Raw genomic sequence first — 21,327 nt, forward strand, 5'->3', positions numbered from 1 at the left:
AGGTGCTATGCCAGAAAGCTAAGTCAGGTCTCCCCCACACAAAGCTGGCTCAGCCCACTGAGCTGTCTCTCAAGTCCCATGAAGCTCTCTGAGGGTGAGGGGATGGGGGAAGGAGGAAGGGCAGGAAGAAGGGGCAAGAAAACTTGAAGTATACATTTCACTAACGCCTGCATCCTATGCCACTCCCAGCCCTGCACTTACAATGGTGCTGATACGTACACACACTCGACACAGTGCTCTGCCCCTGGAGGCGGCCAGTGAGCTGGAACAGTCTTGAAGAACCCCGCCTTGTTTTGAACTTAGTCATGCCAAGTCAAACCAAGCCAGGGACCATGCGGAGATGCAACCCTTTGGCCAGCTCCAGTGGACGCATAGAAATCCTCTCGTTAGAATTGAGACTTTTCATATTTTGATAGAGCAGGTTAAAAACCAAGTATTTCTAGAATCTTTGGAAATGGGGGCAGCACTACTTTGATTTACTCTGATACTTTCTGAAAAAAGACAGAACAAATAAACAACAAAACCTTTCAGGCCTGGTGTGTCCTCAAAAGGGAGAAGAGGATTATCCAGCAAGACACAGACCAGGCCCCAGGGCATACAAGGCTGATGGGGGCAGAGGGGTAGAGCAAAGCCACCTGCAAACAAAGGAGGCCACAGAGGAAAGGAACGCAGCCCACACTGTGGCCCTGAGTCGTCTCTGAGGTTGTTGCTAGCACTGCAGCATTCAGCTAGGGCAGCCCCAGCGGACACTGGGGGGCTGTGCTAACCCCAAGTTATAACACACCATCTGAAAAATCTGCAGGCAACTGGGTAACTGAGTAACAGGAAGAGACAGAAGAAACACATGGAAATAACTGTTGCACCTATGAAAGGAGTCCCCAAACAACACATATTCTAGAAAAGCCTGGTGGGCCAGAGCGAGAACTGAAGTTCAAAGCAGATGGCAGTGGTGGGGGGAGCAGGTGCTGAGAACTAGCATGGGGCTTAAGGTCCCTGCTTTGCACAAGGCTGAGCCTGGTTTGACCTCTGGTACCACAGGGTCCCTGAGCTTATACAGTGTGGTCCTGGACCCCCCAGGCCCTCCAGGGTGCATGCATACCTCAGACTCACACTGAAGGAATGGCCAGGCTGACCGAGAATCAATGGGAACAGCCCCCAGGCAGCTGACACTGCTTGGAAGCAATTCCCCTGCCCCGCAAAAAACCAACCCACTAGGTAGGAATGTTCTCAGCCTATAAAAAAGGTAAAGGCCCTCCCGTTGATCGTCGATTTGCTCGAGCGGGCCCAGTAACGTCTCCATTGGAGACTTTGTTGTTACTGTGTCTGGCATATCGAATACTCTCGGTAGCTTGCCGGGCTCTCCGAGAGGGGCGGAGGAATCGAACTCGGGTCGGCCATGTTGGCCGCTTGTAAGGCGAACGCCCTACCCGCTGTGCTATCGCTCTCAGCCTATATCTGAGAAAAAAACATGCGGCTAAAAAGCACAGGTGAATGAGACCAGTTGTAGTTACTGGTCTACAGAAGGCAGAATCTAAATGATGGACATGGGAGTCTCCCGGTGGACGATTCCACAACGAAATAGACCACATCATATTCAATCGACGGTTTTGCCTGACTGATGTCGCTGTTGTCCCAAGATTTCGAACGGGATCGGACCACCGTCTCCTTCATGCAAAATTCTACTTCACAGAGCGGGGAGAAAGGGCTGCAAAGTTCAAGAAGAGAACTCCCAGAATGACCACCAACTGGGAACTCTTTGGTACTATTGTGGCAACATGGGAAGATGCCATTGTTGACAACATTGACGAGGAATACGATCGACTGGTTCAGCACCTCCATGAATGTGCGAGGAACGCCAAGAGAGAGATAGCCACAAAAATCGCCTATCTTCGAAAACTCTTGAGCTAATTCGCCAGCGTGGTTTGGCGCATGCCTCAGGCAACCGCAAGCTAACGTCCGAGCTCGCAAAGCAGTGCAGAGATGCGATCAAGGAAGACCTCAAAGAGAGAAGAGCAGAAGTACTGGTAGATGCGGCAGAAGCCGGGAAAAGTATTCGTAATGCCCGCCTGTCCTTCGCCAACTATAAGACCAAGATGACTCCCCTCCAACGTCCTGATGGATCCGTCACATCCTCCAGAACGGCAATGGAGAAGATTATCCATGACTTCTACTCAAATCTCTTCGATAGCCATGTCCACTTGCCGACGTACCAAATTCCACAGGATGGAAATGTCGTTCCCAACATTCTCCCTTCCAAAATCCGACACGCCATTTCGTCAGTAAAGAAACAAACAGCACCTGGCCCAGACAAGGTCAGACCTGAACACCTGAAGAACCTGCCGTCAGTACTCATCAATACACTGGCTCGGCTCTTCACTCGCTACCTGTCTGAATGCAAGGTTCCGTCCCAATGGAAAACCAGCAGGACCGTACTACTGTTCAAAAAGGGAGACATCCATGACATTGGCAACTATCGCCCGATCTGCCTATTGTCTGTCATCTACAAGTTGTTCACTCGAGTCATCCTAAATAGGATTGGCAGAACACTAGATGAAGGACAACCATGAGAGCAAGCCGGGTCCCGCAAAGGATTCAGCACCATCGACCATATCCACACGATAACCAAGCTCATTGAGGTTTCTCGGGAGTTCAAGATGCCGCTCTGTTTAACGTTCATTGATTTAAAGAAGGCCTTTGATTCTGTTGAGACGGAAGCGGTCATTGAAGCCCTAGCCAATCAGGGCATTCAAGCCCAATACATCAGGATCCTCCGTGAGCTGTATTGCGGATTCACTACCAGGATCTCACCATTCTACAAAGAAGTGATCGTTGATGTCAAGAGAGGGGTGCGGCAGGGTGATACCATTTCACCAAAACTCTTCAGTGCCACCCTCGAGAACATCATGCGACGACTGGAATGGGAAGGAATGGGAGTGAAGATAGATGGTCGGCAACTACACCACCTCCGCTTTGCTGATGACATTGTTTTAATAACACCAAACATCAGCCAAGCGGCACAAATGCTGGCTGACTTTGACCGTGAGTGTGGAAAGGTAGGACTACAGCTGAATCTTATGAAGACAATGTTTATGAGAAACAGCCTCGTTCCTGATGCCCCATTCGCTCTCAATGGAACGACCATCTCCGAATGCAACAGCTATGTGTACCTAGGTCGAGAGGTCAACATGACAAATGACCTGGCACCCGAGCTGCGCAGGAGGAAGAGAGCGGCTTGGAACGCCTTCAAGAACGTCGAAGAAATAGCTAAGAGGATGAAGAACCTCCGGCTCCGGGCACATCTCTTTGATTCCACTGTTCTTCCTGCATTAACATATGCCTCAGAGACCTGGGCCCTACGCAAACAGGATGAGAACGCTATTCAGGTCTCCCAAAGAAGAATAGAAAGAGCTATGCTTGGAATATCACGTTTCACTCAAATGAGAGAGAGAATCCGGAGTTCTGACATCCGTCGATGATCAAGGATCAGGGACGCTGTCTCATCTGCCAAGGTGTCGAAAATCAGATGGGCTGGTCACGTAATGAGATTTAAAGACGACCGCTGGACTAGAGCTGTTACCGACTGGATTCCACGGGATGTCAAAAGACCGCGTGGCCGCCCACCTTCCAGATGGTCAGACTTCTTCGTCAAGATCATGAACGATCAGTTTGAGGCCCTTCATGTTCCCGGAGCGAACAGATCCATTGGGCTACACTAGCATGCGACAGGGGCAAATGGAGACGTTACTGGCGCCCGCTCAAGCAAATCGACGACTACCGGGAAGTTAAGTGATTAAAAAGCACAGGAAACATATGTGAACTACACACACATCGGTATAAAATATACTGTGTTCTTCAGAGTACAGACAAAGGATGGGAAAGGTGTATATTACGACTGCATGCTGAAGTCAAGTATTGTGAAAAACTCTTAAAAGCATTATAAATTTTTGTTAATCAATGTCTCTATGCCATGAGTTTCTTCAACATGCCGGGGACAAGGGCGAGCAGCCTGGGGACATGGGACCTCACATACAAGCATGGTCCCCCAAGTTGTCCGCTGGGTTTGGAGTACTGACAGTCTCTAAATAATCTATCCCCTTCCGGTTCCAGGTTTCCGGCAGAAAAATATTAGCTTTTTTTTTTTAAATTTATTTTAAGAAGGAAGAGGGGCGGGCTGGAGCAATAGCACAGCGGGTAGGGCATTTGCCTTGCACGCGGCGGACCCAGGTTCGATTCCCAGCATCCCATATGATCCCCTGAGAACCGCCAGGAATGATTCCTGAGTGCAGAGCCAGGAGTATACCCCTGAGCATCACCAGGTGTGACCAAAAAAGCGAAAAAAAAAAAAAAGGAAGATGAGGCAGAAGAGAGGCAGGAGGGAGAGGGAGGAGGTAGAGGGAACAGGAGAGGGGGGGTGGAGACGCTATATTTCTTGGTTATCCTTTCCTGCTCAGGAAAAAGAACATTAAATAGAGGATCTCAATGGAAACACTGCAAAGTATTTTTTTTCCAATTTCAGTATCTGGAGCAGATTTAATACAGCAATTTATTCTTTTCTTTTTTTTTTTTTCCTATTTGGGGAAGGGGGTGAGTCCCAAGAACGCTCAGGAGGCGTGGGGCCAACTCCTGGAATGTGACAGTCCGATACTCCGTCAATGCTGAGCCCAGGAGACTGCTCGGGCCCCATGGTGCTCAGGGGCCCAGCCAGTCATGAGCTCTAGCCTGCTGAACCACTGCCCCAGTCCAAAAGTGATTTTTGTGGTTAGTTTTACCTTAGGCCACCCACCTCACTTTTGGTGCCCATATACATGCATGGCCTCCAACATGCACTTGGCTTTGTGTATTTTCTCCTATGGAGACAAATAATTAGTGCCTTGGAGGCCTCTGTTGTTCCAAAGCACCAAAAGTTCTGAGTCGGGCGGTGGGCACAGCTGTGTGCCTCCAATCCGTGTCTCCAGAGGCCACCTTACGTAATCCCACCAAGTATTCCATTTGGCTTCCACAGTCTTAGTCACCATGGTAACTAGAACCCTGCAAGCACCAGGCTTTTGATAATTTTCTGACAGAATTCAAAGCTATTTCTAACATTATTCTCACTTCATTACTACTCTAACTATATGCAAGAGCTGTTATAAGTGGAACACCATTCACTTGATCCTGTTCTCATTCTCTGGACTATATTTTCTTACACAGTGAATGGAAAGAAGAGCTTATTTATTATGCACATAGTCTAAGAAGGCATTTTCAGTCAAGAAATACACCCATTGAGACGGCTGGCTAGGAAACGGGGAAAGGCTCTGACCACTCGGAGGAGCAGCTTAATGTAGAGAGACCACCTCCCGTCCAGAACAAGAGGGTGCAGTACACCCAAATGAGGCATTTCAGAGAAAATCTGAAGCCTTTGGTGCACTAATATGCAGTTTTTCATTCTGCTCGGGAAGAGTTAAAGAGCGAGGAAGGAGCTGCTGCAGGACTGTGTGTTCTGTTCTGTTCTCTACCACGGGGCCTGTGCCACATGGACGCGCTGTGTGTGAAAGAGGCACTGATTATGACAGGCTGGCTGTGCTGCTAGAACACATGCTGCAGTGAGAAGTGTGATGCCCCGTGAGTGGACAGAAAGGCAAAACACAGAGGACACCTACTCACGGGACACGCTAACAGTGAAAGAAATGAGGGAGAGAAAGGTCTAGTGGGATGTGCTGGCCCTGTTCCCACAGGAGCTCTCGTCACTCCACTTCTCTCATTACCATGATCAATATGCTTCTTCTCTTTCCTTTTTTTTTGGGGGGGTGGTGGTGGAGTGGGGATAGGCAGGGCACACTTGGCAGTGTTCAGGGCTTATTCCTGGCTCTGTGCTCAGGGATCACACCTGGCGGTGCTCAGGGGACCATATGGGTGCCAGGGATTGAACTTAAGTTGACTGCATGCAAGGCAGAAGCCTTACCTGCGGTCCTATCACTCTGGCCCTTGTGGCTGCTGCTGCTGCCTTTTTTTTTTTCTTTTTGGGTCACACCTGGTGATGCATGGGGGTTATTCCTGCTCTGCACTCAGGAATTATTCCTGGTGGTGCTCGGGGGATGCTGGGAGTCGAACCCAGGTCGGCCGTGTGCAAGGCAAATGCCCTACCTGCTCTGCTATTGCTCCAGCGCCCCCACTGCTTCTTTTATATAAGCATCAGGATTCTATTTTCTATTCAAACCAATGCAATGAGAGGTGAGGTTACTACAACAAAATATCTCCTGATTCTTCTCTAAAAATAGGGAATGTACCAAGTACATATACCATGCTGAAAGAACAGCATTTCCAGGGCAGGGAACATGAGAGCAGTGTCCAACTCTAATCCTGCACACTATGGGAACTCAAAGCATGTCCATTTAAGCAAACCAGCCCAGAAAATACACTCCTCCTTACGCTTCAGACTCAGAAGAAAACCAGAAGACCCTGAGCCAGAAGTTAGAGTAGGGATTTCCATGCAAACTTTGAAATGCCTTCTTAATATTTGGACCTGCATGCAGCCGGTCTGTACTCAGTGTGGGTGCCTGAAACATAGTGCTGAGCACCCAGGGAACACCCAGCTACAGATTTCTTCTGTAGCACAAAAGAGGAAAGAGAATTCTGAGTGGTTGGAGAAAGCCTTCATTTAGTAGAAGGCTATGAAGTGTCTGGACGTGCAGGAGGCCCACCCAGGTACTGGACAATCAAGGACCAAGAGGGGCCAGGCTGGAGGGCCATTTCATTTGAATACAGGAAGGTCTCAAAGCTATAAATATGCCCACATAGAGAGTGCCGAGTTTTAAGGAATAAAGCAAATAAGTTTGAGGGTAAGAGTGGCTGAGAGGCACCGCTTTACACAGACAGCCATGAAGAAGTCATTTTGTGGCTTGCATGGTCTTTAATAGAGGGATCACTGAGAGATGCGGCTCGGTCAGTGAGCACACACCTCACGCAGGTGAGGCCCCAAGTTTGATACCTGGCACCCAGACAGAAAAATGCCACAGGAAGGAAAAAAGGATGGAAATAACATTCTGCCAACACAGGTCTAACCTGGGAAGGCGTCGCTATCACAACAGAAGTGGGGCTAGAGAGAGAGAGAGAGAGCACAGCAGGTAAGGCACTTGCACTGCACACGGCCAACCAGGGTTCGATCCCAGCACCCCAGAGCCAAGAGTAAACCCTGAGCTCTGTCAGTGTGGTCCAAAAAAAAAAACCAACAACAAAAAACAAAGAAGCCAAAAGGGGAAATAAAGAAGAAGAAAAGATGGCATACTTACCCAGAAATAAACTGTACACCAAAAATAATTCACTATCTTTCCAATCACTTACTCATACATAACATTTCCAAATAGGGTCAGGGACACGCTCGCAGACAGAACACTTTCTGTCTGTCATGGGGCAGCCAAGGACTCAACACAGACACTGCGAACAAACAGAACACAGCAGCCCCCAAACACCGCTTGTTTTTTATGTTTTTACCGAGGGCACGCATTTATTGGTGGTTGGAATCAAGTTAATGAGACTTTAGGTCTGAAGTGAGCCTGAATATCCTAAGACTTTCACGTTTTTATTTCCTTCGGTTTGGGAGCCCCAACGTACTAGTGCTCGGGGGCTATTCCTCACAGGGTGCTCAATAGCAGCTCCCCCACAGTGCTCGGGGAACCACACGAGGCTTGCAAAGCACTCGTTCAGAGCTACCTTCGAGCTACCTTGCTTGCCCGCAGAAGGTATTTTATCTAAAGAAAAGGAAAAAAGAAGGAAAGAGACCAACAAGAGCCCGAGACTGGGACGGGAACGAGGCCCACGGTGACACATGCACAGAGCTCTGTGACCTTGGCAACTGCCACCCCCAGTGCATGAAAACTGAAGGCAATCAGGTGTGATGTGCCGCCACACACACACAAGACCATTTCACAAACCAGCTCTTAACAGCTGGAGCAAAACCGGACTTCATTGACCCTTCCTATGATTTTCCTCATCTGAGAATAAAGAAACAACTGTCAAAGGAAGCAAGTCTGATTACTGCTGGTGTGTAACAGTCCAGCCAAAATTTTCAGACTTACTATGTAATAGTCAATTGGGGCACAAGACAGACTCAGGAAAAGGTTCATGATCTCAAGAGTTCATGGAGATGCGTGCTGGAAGTAGACTATGGACCAAAAATGACAGCCGCTTGGTACCTACATTACAAACCATAACACCCAAAAGGAGAGAGAGCGAGTAAGAGGGAATGTGACTGCTTCAGGGGCAGGGGGTGGGAAGGAGTGGGGGTTGGGGGCAAGATACTGGGAACATTGGTGGTGGAGCATGGGCACTAGTGGAGGGATGGGTACTCAAACATTGTACGACTGAAACATAATCACAAAAGTTTGTAAGTCTGCAACTGTATCACACAGTGATTCATTAAAATAAAATTAAAAATAAAAGAGTCCACTAACCTTAGCCCATTGAACAGCTGCTTAGATTTATCCAGAAGATAACAGAAATCTGTCACAGTTTTCCTCTCTCCCTGGGGGATGTCATCTTCAGCACCTCCAGAGGACATGATTTCTTTAAGTGCAAATTCAGTCCTGTAAGAAAACATATGTCCATGTATCCAAGGGGTAAAAGAGAGAAACAGACCTTGTTATATCACCAGATGACATTTCTTTTCAAGAAAGATAAAGAAGTCTTCTAAATATAATTAAATCATCAAAATAAGCATAAGATGATGTAGGGAAATAGACCTTCTCACCCCTCACGGGGAATGAAAACTGGTTATGATATTGGACATGATTTACTATAATACCCTTCCATCCAAAGCTATTGTTTAAATACCTGCTACATACAAATCAAGTATCAAAGTGCTGATCTGGGCCAAGACAGAGTTAACAGGAGTTGTTTTTTATTTTTTATTTTTACGAATATAATCAACTCCCGATTTGATACCAGTTATAACACCTGGTCCCCCCAAGCACTGTAAGGAGTGACTCCTACCACAGAGCCAGAAGCAAGCTCTGAGCATTGTCCAGTGTGGCCCAAATACCTGCCCTGCAAAATGTTAACCCTTTCAACTATTTATCTATTCAATGCAGTCTGCACATTCATTCTAGAAAATGACTAATGTATGAAAAACACTTTATCCAAAGGGCATTAATTTCAGTAACATAATACTTAAATAGAAAACCATTTCAAAGAACCGGGTATCTCCGAATACTGTCACTGTCCTCCCGTTGTTCATCGATTTGCTCGAGCGGACCCAGTAACGTCTCCATTGGAGACTTTGTTGTTACTGTGTTTGGCATATCGAATACATCATGGGTAGCTTGCCAGGCTCTGCCGTGTGAGTGAGATACTCTCGGTAGCTTGCCCGGCTCTCCGAGAGGGGCGGAGGAATCGAACTCGGGTCAGCCATGTTGGCTGCGTGCAAGGCAAACGCCCTACCGCTGTGCTATCACTAATCTCAGAATAGCGAGAGATAAATTAATAAAGATGAATTTTAAAGCTATATTTTATTGAATCAAAACTATATATACAATTAAACATAATAAACTTCTTTTTGGGGGGCAGAGCCAGCAATGCTTAGTGCCTACTTTTGGCTCTACACTCAGGGATCATTCTTGGTGGTGCCTGGAGGAACATAAGGGTTGCCAGAGATCAAATCCGGGTAGGCTGCAAGCAAGACAAGCACCCTACCCACTGTACCATCTCTCTGACCCTCAAATGTGTTAAGCATTTTTTTTTACCTTCCTTTTTCTCGGGGGGGGGAGGTGGTGCTCGGGGGCTACCCCAGCTCTCATGTTTGGGGGTCCAGTAGTACTCAGGACAACACAAGGTAAGTGCCTTAACCCTGCACTATCCTCTCCAATCCTAATAAGTCATTTTAAAAACAACAAGTTGCTGGACAGTAACAGAAAAAAAAACATCATCTGTGTTTACATGTAGACAGAAATTCTAGTGACAATACAGAGAAACCTGCTCCCAGTTAATAGTGACAGAAGTAGACAAGGGCTGGGAAGAAGAAGCAGAGCTGGGAGCCAGGGGCAGTCCGTTATCTTGACAAACATTTTTTTCTCCACACGGTCTGGAACAAGCAATTATAGTTGCGGGGGAGGGAAACGGATGAGTGAGTATAGAACCTGCAGAGGCTGCGGGCCCCATAATCTGAGGGTGGGCCAAGCGGTCACTGCATGCTGAATGTGTGGGTGGTCCATTCCAACCCCTTCTTTTCAACCTCTGTACAACAGGGGGGCTGTCAGGAAACACCTTGAAAATAGCAAAACCAGAGAAGGTGTTTCCCGTGCAGCGATGTCCCCGTGGGCCCCTTCCCAACCTTCACTCTCAAGACCCACTGGGAGAGGCATATGCGAGCCTCTGATCCCAGGGCCTGGGGACTAACATCCCCAAGGCTTAGGGCGTACAGCAGGTAACAAAGAAAAGTTTTAAATGAACTAATTTGGCAAGGGAGAATGTTAGGAAGAAAATGTCTCGTAAAGCAAAAAACAAAACAAACAGAAAATTGGGTATGAAAAAATGTAGCCACTGAATGAAACTTAATAAATGAATAGATGGAAGTACAGAGGGGACACCGTCAAATAAACTGCAGGTTAAAACACCAGGTTGAAGGCATTACCATGAAGATATTGGGAGATAAATACAGAAAAGATAAATTAAGAAGTATTCCATAGAGAAATAAGAGAAATCAATTATGCATGTCTAGTTTATATAAAATATATGGGGGGGGGGGGAGGAGAAATCTTTGCAGAAATAAAGTTCTGGAAACTTCCCAGAATGAGAGGTTACATGAAACCTCAAACTAAAAGAGTTCAAAAAGGAGGCACACGGAGGTCAGTGAAATTCACAATCCTAGAGGGTCCAGGGAAGAACACACACACACACACACACACACACACACACACACACACACACATGCACAGACATATAGACACACACAGATACATACACTCATATATACATAAACACACTCAGGCACATACACAAAGATACACACACACACACACACACTCATACATAGATATAAACAGACCTCAGACACTCACACTCACACACACACTCACTACTCACACTCACACAGACACACACAATGAGACCAGCCAACCACACACAAAGCTCAGCCTGCGAATGTTGGGAGACTGAGTGCAGGGGCAGGCAGAGAGCACAGCACAGTGAGGAGGGCCCCCCGCGGCAGGGTGAGGTGGGTACCCCATCGTAGGGTGAGGAGGGCCCCCTGTGGCAGGGTGAGGAGGAACCCCCGTGGCATAGTAAGGAGGGCCCCCCGTGACAGGGTGAGGCAGGTACCCCATGGCAGGGTGTGGAGAGGCCCTGTGGCAGGGTGTGGAGGCAGCACTAGAGATCTTCGGTACATGTGAGGATTCATCAAACACAAGAGAATAGATCCAAGTTCGCATTGTAAGAGAACAGACAGGAATGAAAAAAGGGAAACAGGATTAGAATGGGCCCTGCAGATTGGAACTGGAGTTACAGTGAACTCTGAATATGTACATAAGCGTGCACACATGCAGTCGCACACACCTCCCACATACATACATGTACATACACCCCTTCATCTGTGATTCTGCCTACTGAGGGCTGGAAGCTCTGACCGCCTCTACTCCCCGTGGCATGAACATGCCCAGCTCCCAAATCTTGCTTGTGATGCCATTTTCTAAAATGGGATCCAAAGTTCCGTGAAGGATTGTGTAAGTGGCTGCGGCAGCACTGGGACAGACGACCTAGAGCAAGCACTGTCAAAAGGCAGGAAAGCTCTCGAAGAACAGTTAAGACAGTTGGGGCCAGTCAGGCAGGACGGCAGTCAGGATGCCAAATTCCATCCCCAGCACCATGGAAGGTCTCCTGAGCATCCCCGAGTCACCCATGAGGACAGAGCCAGGTGTCAGTCCTGAGTACAGCTAGGTGTGGCCCATAAACAAAGCCAAAAAGGACATCTGAAGGCTGCAGGGCCCTTGAAGACCGAAGTGTCTACCAAGAAGTGAGTGAATAATTATTATTCAGCTGTACCAAGGGAAATCTTGCTACTTATTAACAATGTGGCGGGATTTCAGGGGCACTCTGCTATGAGAAGTCAGAAAAAAAACCCAATTTTTTATAATGTCACCACTTATACGTGGAATCTGGAAAAAAACTGAACACATAGACACAAAATCAGAGAGCAGGTATGTGAATGCTGGAAGCAGGCAGAGAGCGAGGAGTGGAGATAGCTGAAGAGGAGAAACAGTAATAAGATAAAGTTCTAGCACTGTAACATACATCACGGTATGTATAAAAATACTACACACACACACACACACACACACACACACACACACACACACACATATTCGAGAGCTAAGAGCAAAACTCTTAAAAGTCCTGTTAAAAATTTTATTTATTTTGGGCTGGAGGGATAGCACAGTGGGTAGGGCATTTGCCCTGCACGTGGAGACCTGGGTTCGACTCCCAGCATCCCATATGGTCCCCTGAGCACCGCCAGGAGTAACTCCTGAATGCAGGGCCAGGACTAACCCTTGTGCATGGCCAGGTGTGACCCAAAAAGAAAAAAAGAAAAAAATTTTATTTATTTTGAGACACTATGATTTACACCCTCGTGAATCATGATAGTGTATGGTAGAACTGTACATTCCATACATACACCATTCTATTATTCTAACACCAGAGTGCCCAGGAGAGTGCCTACTTCCCTCCACCAATGCCCCAAAGACCCTTCATCTCCCCTGCCCCACACCACGGTGCAGTTCTGTAAACCAGTGCAGTTCTGTAAACCAATTCCCCAGTTCTGTTACCTTTGATCAGTCAAAGTTTTTCTTTGCTTTAATTTTTGTTTTTTGTTTTTGGGGCCATATGCAGCTGTACTCAGGGATTACTCCTGACTCTGCACTAAGGGATCACCTCTGATGGAGCTTGGGAGACCACATGGGGTGCTGAGGACTGAACCCAGGTCAGCAGCTTGCAAGGCAAGTGCCTTACCTGCCGTGCACTCTCTCCAGCCCCAGCATTTAAAGTTCCTGTTTTGGTTTGTTTTTAGGTTTTGAGTTTTGGGGCCACACCCAACTGTGCTCAGAGTTTACTTCTGGCTCTGTGCTCAGGCATCACTCCTGGCAAGGCTTGGGGAACCATCTGGAGTGTCAACGATGGAACTTGTGCTGGTCACAAGCAAAGCAAAGCCTTCCCGGTTGTTCTTTCTCTGGCCACTAAAGTTCTCACCGCATCCTTCGTTTTAGGGACATATCTGGTGATGCTCAGGTGTTTCTTCTAGCTCTGCACTCAGGAATGACTCCTGGAAGTGCTCAGGGAACCATATGGGATGCTGGGAACTGAACCTGGATTGGTTGTGTGCAAGGCTAGTGCTGTAGTAGCTCTCCAGTCCCCACAAAAGTTCTTATTTCCAAAAAAATAAAGGGATGTAACTATGAAACAATGAGCATCAAACTTCTTGTGATAATCATTTTGTACCATATGCATAAATAATTATGTTATAATTATGTTATATACCTTAAATGATGTTACATATCTATTAAGCTCAGTAAAACTGGAAATAATAAAATCAAATATCAAAATCCATGGGCTGGAGTCATAGCACAGTGGGTAGGGTGTTTGCCTTGCATGCAGCCAACATGACCGACCCAAGTTCGATTCCTCCACCCCTCTCGGAGAGCCCGGCAAGCTACCAAGAGTATCTCGCCCACACAGCAAAGTCTGGCAAGCTACCCGTGATATATTCGATATGCCAAACACAGAACAAGTCTCACAATGTTACTGGGCCTGCTCGAGCAAATCGATGAACAACAGGAGGACAGTGATACAGTGATACTTGATCAAAATCCAAAAGGCCATAAGAGTCAATCTGAAGAAACTGTCATTAGTCAGACTGGGGGTTATTTCAGTCTCAAAAAAATGATAAAAGGAATTATAAAACCTATTGAGTAAAATAAGAAACCTTGAAGCAGCATTGATACAAATAATAGATGGACAGAAGGGGAGTCTAATGGCAAATAGTTTCAGAGTACTTCCCCATAACATACATATTTGTTACAGGAAATGTGGCAGAACACCACCTTGATGAACACTAAGACTGGAAAAGTTCTGCCCCTCTTGGTAACACTTGCGGAGAGGTGATCTCAGAAACCCTTGGGCCTGCAGGGGTAGTCCGAAGAGTTAGGTGCCAGTCAATTCCCAGCTTTACATATGGTACCCTGAGCCCTGCCAGGAGCAATCCCTGTATGCAGAGCCACCGGGTGTGGCTCTGAAAACTACTGGGTGTGGCCCCCCCAAAACAAACTAAAACAAAACACCAGTGGCAGAACAATAGCACAGTGGGCAGGGCACTTGCCTTGCACATGATCAACCTGGATTCAAGGTCCAGCACCCCATACGGTCCCCAAAGACCCTCCAAGAGTAATCCCTGAGCAGAGCCAGGAGTAACCTTGAGCACTGCTGTGTGTGCCACCCCCCCCCCCCCCAAATAGCCCAGAATGAAGAAGATCCACAACATAACTTGAATATAATCATGAAACAGACAAAACAAAAACATGGAGAGAGTTTACAAAACAACCCATCTTCAAAAGCATCAAGGTTAAAAATGTTAAGGACATTCCTTCCAAGACAGGGGAAGACCAAAGTGTAATACCAATTCTCAGCCACATTTTCCTGCAACCAGGGATGGGACGCACTGAGAAAGCTTGACTGGAAGCTGAAAGTCAAATGGTATCTGTGTTAACAAGACACAGTGTTAAACCTTATACAAAATACAAACCTAACAGATTACAAATGCAGTAGCAAGCGTGTGTGCAATGACTCCAGCGTATTTGCTGGGATGGGATAGCCCGAATTTCACCAGCTGTATCAGGAAATATATTCAATCTATTTGATCCAGTAATTGTATCTTTATGAACATGTAACTATGATGATGGTGACTTACTCGAAACACAAAACGTTGTTAAGAACTGCATGCCAGCTAGATCACCACGTAGATCGATGAGCAAATCTGAACACATTCTACTCATATATCTCAATTCTACAGGTAAGTTTTGCTGCCTCTTTTGTTCACCTGGTAAATTTATATTCATAGATCAAGACATTATTCAAATGACACCTGTTCAGTAAAAGCTTCCGTGAAAATCTACAGTTACCTTGGCACTCAGAGGCAATCAGGTCAGAAGAGGCTTCTGCAGAGACTCGGGGCCAGAGAGAGCATGTGCTTTGCATGCTGGAGGCCCAGTTTGCTCCCGCACCTGCACCAGAACCTGCGCTGCATGGTCCCCTGAGCACAGCTGTGAGCGACAGCCGAGCACAGAGCCTGAGTGGTCCCTGAGCATCGCCAGGCTGTCCCAAAAATAAATGGAAAAGATAACAGCTGTTTGTTTAGGAGCTGGAGATACCGGACAGTGGGTAGGGCATTTGCCTTGCATGAGACCAACCTGGGTTTGATCCCTAGCACCCCATGTGGCCTCTCAGCCCTCTCAGGAGTAGGAGGCTGTGCCCTGAGCACAGCCTGGTGTGCCCCTCCCCCCAAAATATAAAACAAACCAAAAAAAGCCAGCTGTTTGTTTAAATAAAAGGTTTATCAAAACTGCTGTCATTAGCCACAAGTGGACATAAAGCACTTGCAACATGGGTACTTCAAACTGAGATCTGCTGTAAATCTAAAATATACCAGATTTAGAGGACTTAGTGTGAAAAAAAAGGACACATAAACCCCAGTGATAATTCTTATATTTTTACTATTTTTTTTTCTTTTTGGGTCACACCCGGCATTGCACAGCATTTACTCCTGGCTCATACACTCAGGAATTACTCCTGGCGGTGCTCGGGGAACCATATGGGATGCTGGGAATCGAACCTGGGTTGGCCGCATGCAAGGCAAATGCCCTACCCGCTGTGCTATTGCTCCAGCCCCCTATTTTTACTATTAAAGTAGTAATTTTGGGGGGCCGGAGCGACAGCACAGCAGGTAAGGCGTTTGCCTTTCACGCGGCCGACCCGAGTTCAATCGCCGGCATCCCATATAGTCCCCCAAGCACCACCAGGAGTAATTCCTGAGTGCAAAGTCAGGAGTAACACCTGGGCATTGCTGGATGTGACTCAAAAAGCAAAAAAAAAAAAAAAAAAGAGTAATAATTTTTTGTCTTCTTAGTTAAAGATGCTTCTGGTTTGCTTTGGTTTTTGGAGAATTACTCCCAGGGCATCAGGCACGCATGCAGGCAAGGGTGCTCGCCCACCGAGTCACATCCCTGGCCCCGAGGTAAAATCTATTACTAAACTGACATCACACCCTTCTTTTAAACTTTCCACACAGTCTACTAGAATATTTTTACTTTTTATTTTTGGTCTGGGGCCACACCCAGCAGTGCTAGGGGGATACCTGCAATGGTGCTCAGGCCACTGTGCAGTGCCGAGACCAGAACCCAAACTTGGGGTCCTCTGCATGTGGTCAGCCAATGCTATCTCCCTAGCCTTGAAAATTTGTTACACATGTCTTAATTATAATCCTACTGAAAGGCACTGTACTAGATTGTGATTAAGTTGAAATTAGAAACAAACACTGTATTGATTCTCTTTTTAAAATGTTTTGGGCGCTTCCCTAATAGTACCAGCAGTACGGGGGGGGGGGGGGGTGGAGAGGAGGAGCAGAGGAGCCTGAGGGCTGTACCTCATGCATCTCAGGGGACCATGCAGTGCCACAGACAGAATCAGGGTCAGCCAGATGCAAGGCAGTAAAGCATGTGATCTCCAGTGCACTGGAACCAATCAAATGCCAGTGCCACAGCCAGGTATGAGAGCACGTGAGAGCCCCAGTCACGGTGGCACACAACCAGGGGAAAGGAAGGGGGATGAGACCTTATGCACAAGGGGAAAAAAGCTTCCGGGTCTGGAGCGATAATACTGAAGAGAAGGTGTTCGTCTTGCACAGAGCCAACCGGGGTCTGATCGCCAGCACCCCACATGGTTCCCCAAGCACACCAGGAGTGATCCCTGAGTTCAGAGCCAGGAGTAAGCCACTGGGTGTGGCCCCCAAATATAAAAGAGAATAAAAGAAAAAAAAGCTTCCACTATTCTAGTTCACAAATGACAGCTTGTGTGCCCGACTGGTCTGTTTTCCTATCTGATAAGCGCATCCCTCCTCCCATCACTGCCAGATGACAGACAGTTTCCAGGACCTTCTGCTCCTTGTTACAGTAAGGGTAACACAATGAATCTCCTGTTAACATTTATTCATGGTCACCAACAGAGCTTTAAATCCAAGGTACTAACAGGCCTGATAAACTGTATTGCAGTCACAGTCTAGGACAAGGTGAGACAAAGCCTAAACTTTCAAAATACAGTTCAGAAAAGAAGCTACTGGGGCAAAAAATCATCACTGAAATCTTAGTGTACGCTTCAGATAAAAAATAGTCAACTGGCACTTTAAAGGGAGGTCTCCTAAAAGAGATGACTATTTTTTAATTATAGGAGTGATAATTTTATTATTTATCAATGGATTTCTGTATTTACCTCATGAATAATCAGTAAAATTAATATACAAATATGTATTTCTAATCAAATTTTCCACCTACGTTCTCTAAACTGGCACTTTAATATGTCCCATTAATACATTTTGTCAAGTATATTAAAACTGTGACTAGAAGATTAATACTGAGAAGATTCAAACGGCATGTGAAGAATATTATCCTACCGGGCCAGAGCCATAGTGAGTAGAGCGCTTGCTTTGCATGTGTCTGTCCGGGGCTCAATCCCTGGCATCGCATATGGTCCCCCAAACCCCAACAGGACTAATTTCTGAGTGCAAAGCCAGGATCTGAGCCCTGAGCACTGTTGAGTATAGCCCCCCCCCCAGAAGAATATTATCCTTCTAAGAATATTTCCTTTTTTTAAGCAGAGCATTAAATATAACAAAATTTATCATAGTCTTTAGAATAGCTGTCTAGGTAACTGAATAGCTGTCTAGGTAACTCAGACTAGTTACCCACAGAATATAACTATTTTTAAGTTTTTTGAAGGCCTCTCTTTATCAATAAAGCAATAGTCAGTCTGGCAACTGAGGATCACAGGCTCGGGGAAGGGCTAAGGGAGAGTGCATGTTTAGCAACTGGAGGACCTGGGTTCAATTCCTGGCACCACACAGACAGATACACACAGACAGACAGACAGACAGACAGACAGACAGACACACACACACACACACACACAATTAAAGTCTCAGGCTGGTGGTGTCATTTAGTGATTCAGCACATCCTTCACATGTATGAGGCCCTGCGTTCAATCCTTAGCAAGGCAAAAATTTTTCCCATAGGCTTAAGCAAAGCACTCCATGAATCTGTAATACCAGGGAAACAAAAGCAAAAACAAGCAAACTGGATCATTATTAAAATGGGAAGCTTCTGCATAGCAAGAGAGACTATTAATAAAATAAAGAGCTATCTCTCTTAATGGGGAGAAAATATTTGCAAATTGTACATCTGATAAGAATTAACATCCAACATAAATATATATGACAGCCAAAGGGTAGAGTCCCACCAAAAAATGGACAAGAGATGAGAATACAGACCAAGTCAACACACATATAAAAATAAATGTTTATCACCATTACTTATTACCAGGGAAACAAAAACTCCAAACTATAGTGAGTTAACACTTCTCATTATGAGAATAGCCTACACCACAAAGGCCAGAAACAGGAGTTCGTGAGGGAGGAAACCCTCATAGATTTGGGTGGGAATGTAAATTCAAACCTCTTTGGAAATCAGTATGTGCCACCTGGCAATTCTACCACTAGCCCTCAGACCTACAGTTATAAAAACATAGTCTGTGGTGTAGGCTTTGCCTGCACAAGACCCTGGTTCAATCCTCAGAACCACCAGGTAAAGCCAAGATTCCACCCCACACCTCCACCACCATCAGTCACCGCCAGTTGTGGCACTGCTGGCCTTAGACAGCATCTCAAGGACTGAGCACATCTCATTCAGGCCACACACAAAAAATGGTGAAGACAAGGGAACAGCCCTTGAGCCCACGTGGGATGAGCAGATGAGGATGCAAGGGATACACACAGTGGGACGGCACCCCACCTGGCCAGCTGCAACAAGGCAGATATGTTTGGAGGAGACTGCCAAGGCAAACAAGTCAGAAAGAGAAAAACAAATCCTGGAGGGTCTCACCCATACACGGAATGTAAAGCAAACAGACAAAACCAAGTCTAAACCGACCCTGGATCTGGAGCACAGAAGCGCATTCTGTATGGGTGGAGGGCCCAGCAGACAAAAGGAGGGATCTGGGCACTTTGGCGGGGGACATGGTGTGACAAATTACTTCTGAAGATGTATGAAAAAGTGCTCCTGTAACACTGCGATGAAGCAAACCAATTTTACCTCAACTAGGGAGGCGGGAGGGGGAAAAATTACAGGGTCAAGCTGTAGGAAAGAGCAAGCCGGAAAGTGGATCCCTTCAGGATGTGTGTGGGCAGCAGCAGGAACATCCCAACATGAAACAGGTGAAATACTTCCGAAACTCCCAGGAAAGCCTGGGAAACAAGGAGAGTCCACAGGCCCCGGGAAGGTCTATGGTGCAGCCCTTGGGGGTGGGGGTGGGGGGGGATTGAAAACCAGGTCTCAATCATCATGATTCGCCAATCAGATCTCAATCATCATGATTCGTCTATCAGAAACAAAGCAAAATCTTTCTTAAACGCCCACAAAAACACAGAGCAAGTTTTTTTCTTTTGGGGGCACACCCGTCGATGCTCAGGGGTTAGTCTTGGCTCTGCACTCAGGAATCACTCCTGGAGGTGCTCGGGGGACCATATCTGATGCTGGGAATCAAACTCAGATCGGCCATGTGAAAGGCAAATGCCCTACCCACTGCGCTATCACTCCAGCCCCAACACAGAGCAAGTTTTAAGTATTTACTAGCAAATTACAAAAAGCCAAGAGAATGGGACTCTCCCCGCACCTGCCAAATCAAGAGAAACAGATGACAGGAACAAGCCCACAGAGTCTGGATGATGGAAGGCCCTATGCGGTTTCTATGGGGGAAAAAAGGAAGTCCAGTCATGGAACATTCAGTAATGAGGAACCCCCAGCAAGCAGTTAACTGAAAATGCAGCGGTCCTATTAAAACGGAGGGGGCAAGAGCGTCTAATAGAATTCTAGAACAGACACACTTGACACGCTGTGTGAACAAAGGGTCAAGCGAAAGGTGATGTCGCCGCTGGTCAGTAGAGAAATGCAAGTTAAAGGCAGCAATTCCACTCTCGGTCCAGCAGAATGCTTCGCAGCACACACATGAAAGAGACTGGGCAATTTTAAAGCTCGAAGAATCTGCAACAATTGGAACCATTTAGTAATAGCAACTAAAATATACTGTTTCCCCCTCCCCTCCGTTTTGGTTCTTTGGTTCACACCTGGAGGTGCTCAGGCGTTATTCCTGGCTCTGTACTCAGAAATTACTTCTGGCAATACTTGGGGGACCACAGGATATTGAGCCCAGGTTGGCTGCCTGCAAGACAAAAACTCTATGCTCCAGTCCCTAAAATATTACTTTTTGATATAAAATGCATCCTCACTTATATGAGGCTCTGTTCAATTCACAGTACCAGGTGGTTTTTTGGGGGGATTTTTTTGTTTTTTGATTTTTTTTTCTTTTTGGGTCACACTCGGCAATGCACAGGGGTTACTCCTGGCTCTTCACTCAGGAATTAGTCCTGGCGGTGCTCAGGGGAACATATGGGATGCTGGCAATCGAACCTGGGTCAGCTGTGTGCAAGGCAAATGCCCTACCCACTGTGCTATCACTCTAGCCCTAAGGTACCAGGTTTTTTTAAAAAAGAAAAACAAACATGTATATATGCGTAGCAATGTCCTCCCACTGTTCATCAATTTGCTGGAGCGGGCCCAGTAATGTCTCCATTGTGAGACGTGTTGTTACTGTGTTTGGCATATCAAATACATCACGGGTAGCTTGCCAGGCTTTGCCGTGCAGGCAAGATACTCGGTAGCTTGCCAGGCTCTCCAAGAGGGGCGGAAGAATCGAACCCAGGTCACTCAGGTCAGCCACATGCAAGGCAAACGCCCTATCCACTGTGCTATCACTCCAGCCCATGTATACATGTGTATATATAAATATATTTGTATATACATATACATACATATATATATATTTTTTAACTAAGCAACTAGGAACATACAAACAGATATGCACCAGAAGATATTCACAGAAATGTTTATAAGAGTAAAATTTGTGGAGTCGAAGTAACAGTACAGCAGGTAAGGCATTTGCCTTCCATGTGACCAACCGGGGTTTGATCCCTGGCATCCCATACGGTCT

At 46.5% G+C, this 21,327-nt stretch overlaps 1 protein-coding gene across 2 annotated transcripts in view; it reads right to left on the minus strand.

The window, feature by feature from the left end:
* Window positions 1-21,327, minus strand: part of LOC130042725 (protein SCAI) — a 135,404-nt gene that overhangs the window by 45,051 nt on the left and 69,026 nt on the right. For both annotated transcript variants that reach the window (XM_056134906.1, XM_056134907.1), the window contains one exon: window positions 8,430-8,561. In XM_056134906.1, coding sequence (XP_055990881.1) covers window positions 8,430-8,561 — 132 coding nt within the window. The remainder of the gene's footprint in view (window positions 1-8,429; window positions 8,562-21,327) is intronic.

This window comes from Sorex fumeus, unplaced genomic scaffold, assembly GCF_029834395.1.
Source record: "Sorex fumeus unplaced genomic scaffold, SorFum_2.1 ptg000109l, whole genome shotgun sequence".
In the NCBI taxonomy this organism is placed as follows: Eukaryota; Metazoa; Chordata; class Mammalia; order Eulipotyphla; family Soricidae; genus Sorex; species Sorex fumeus.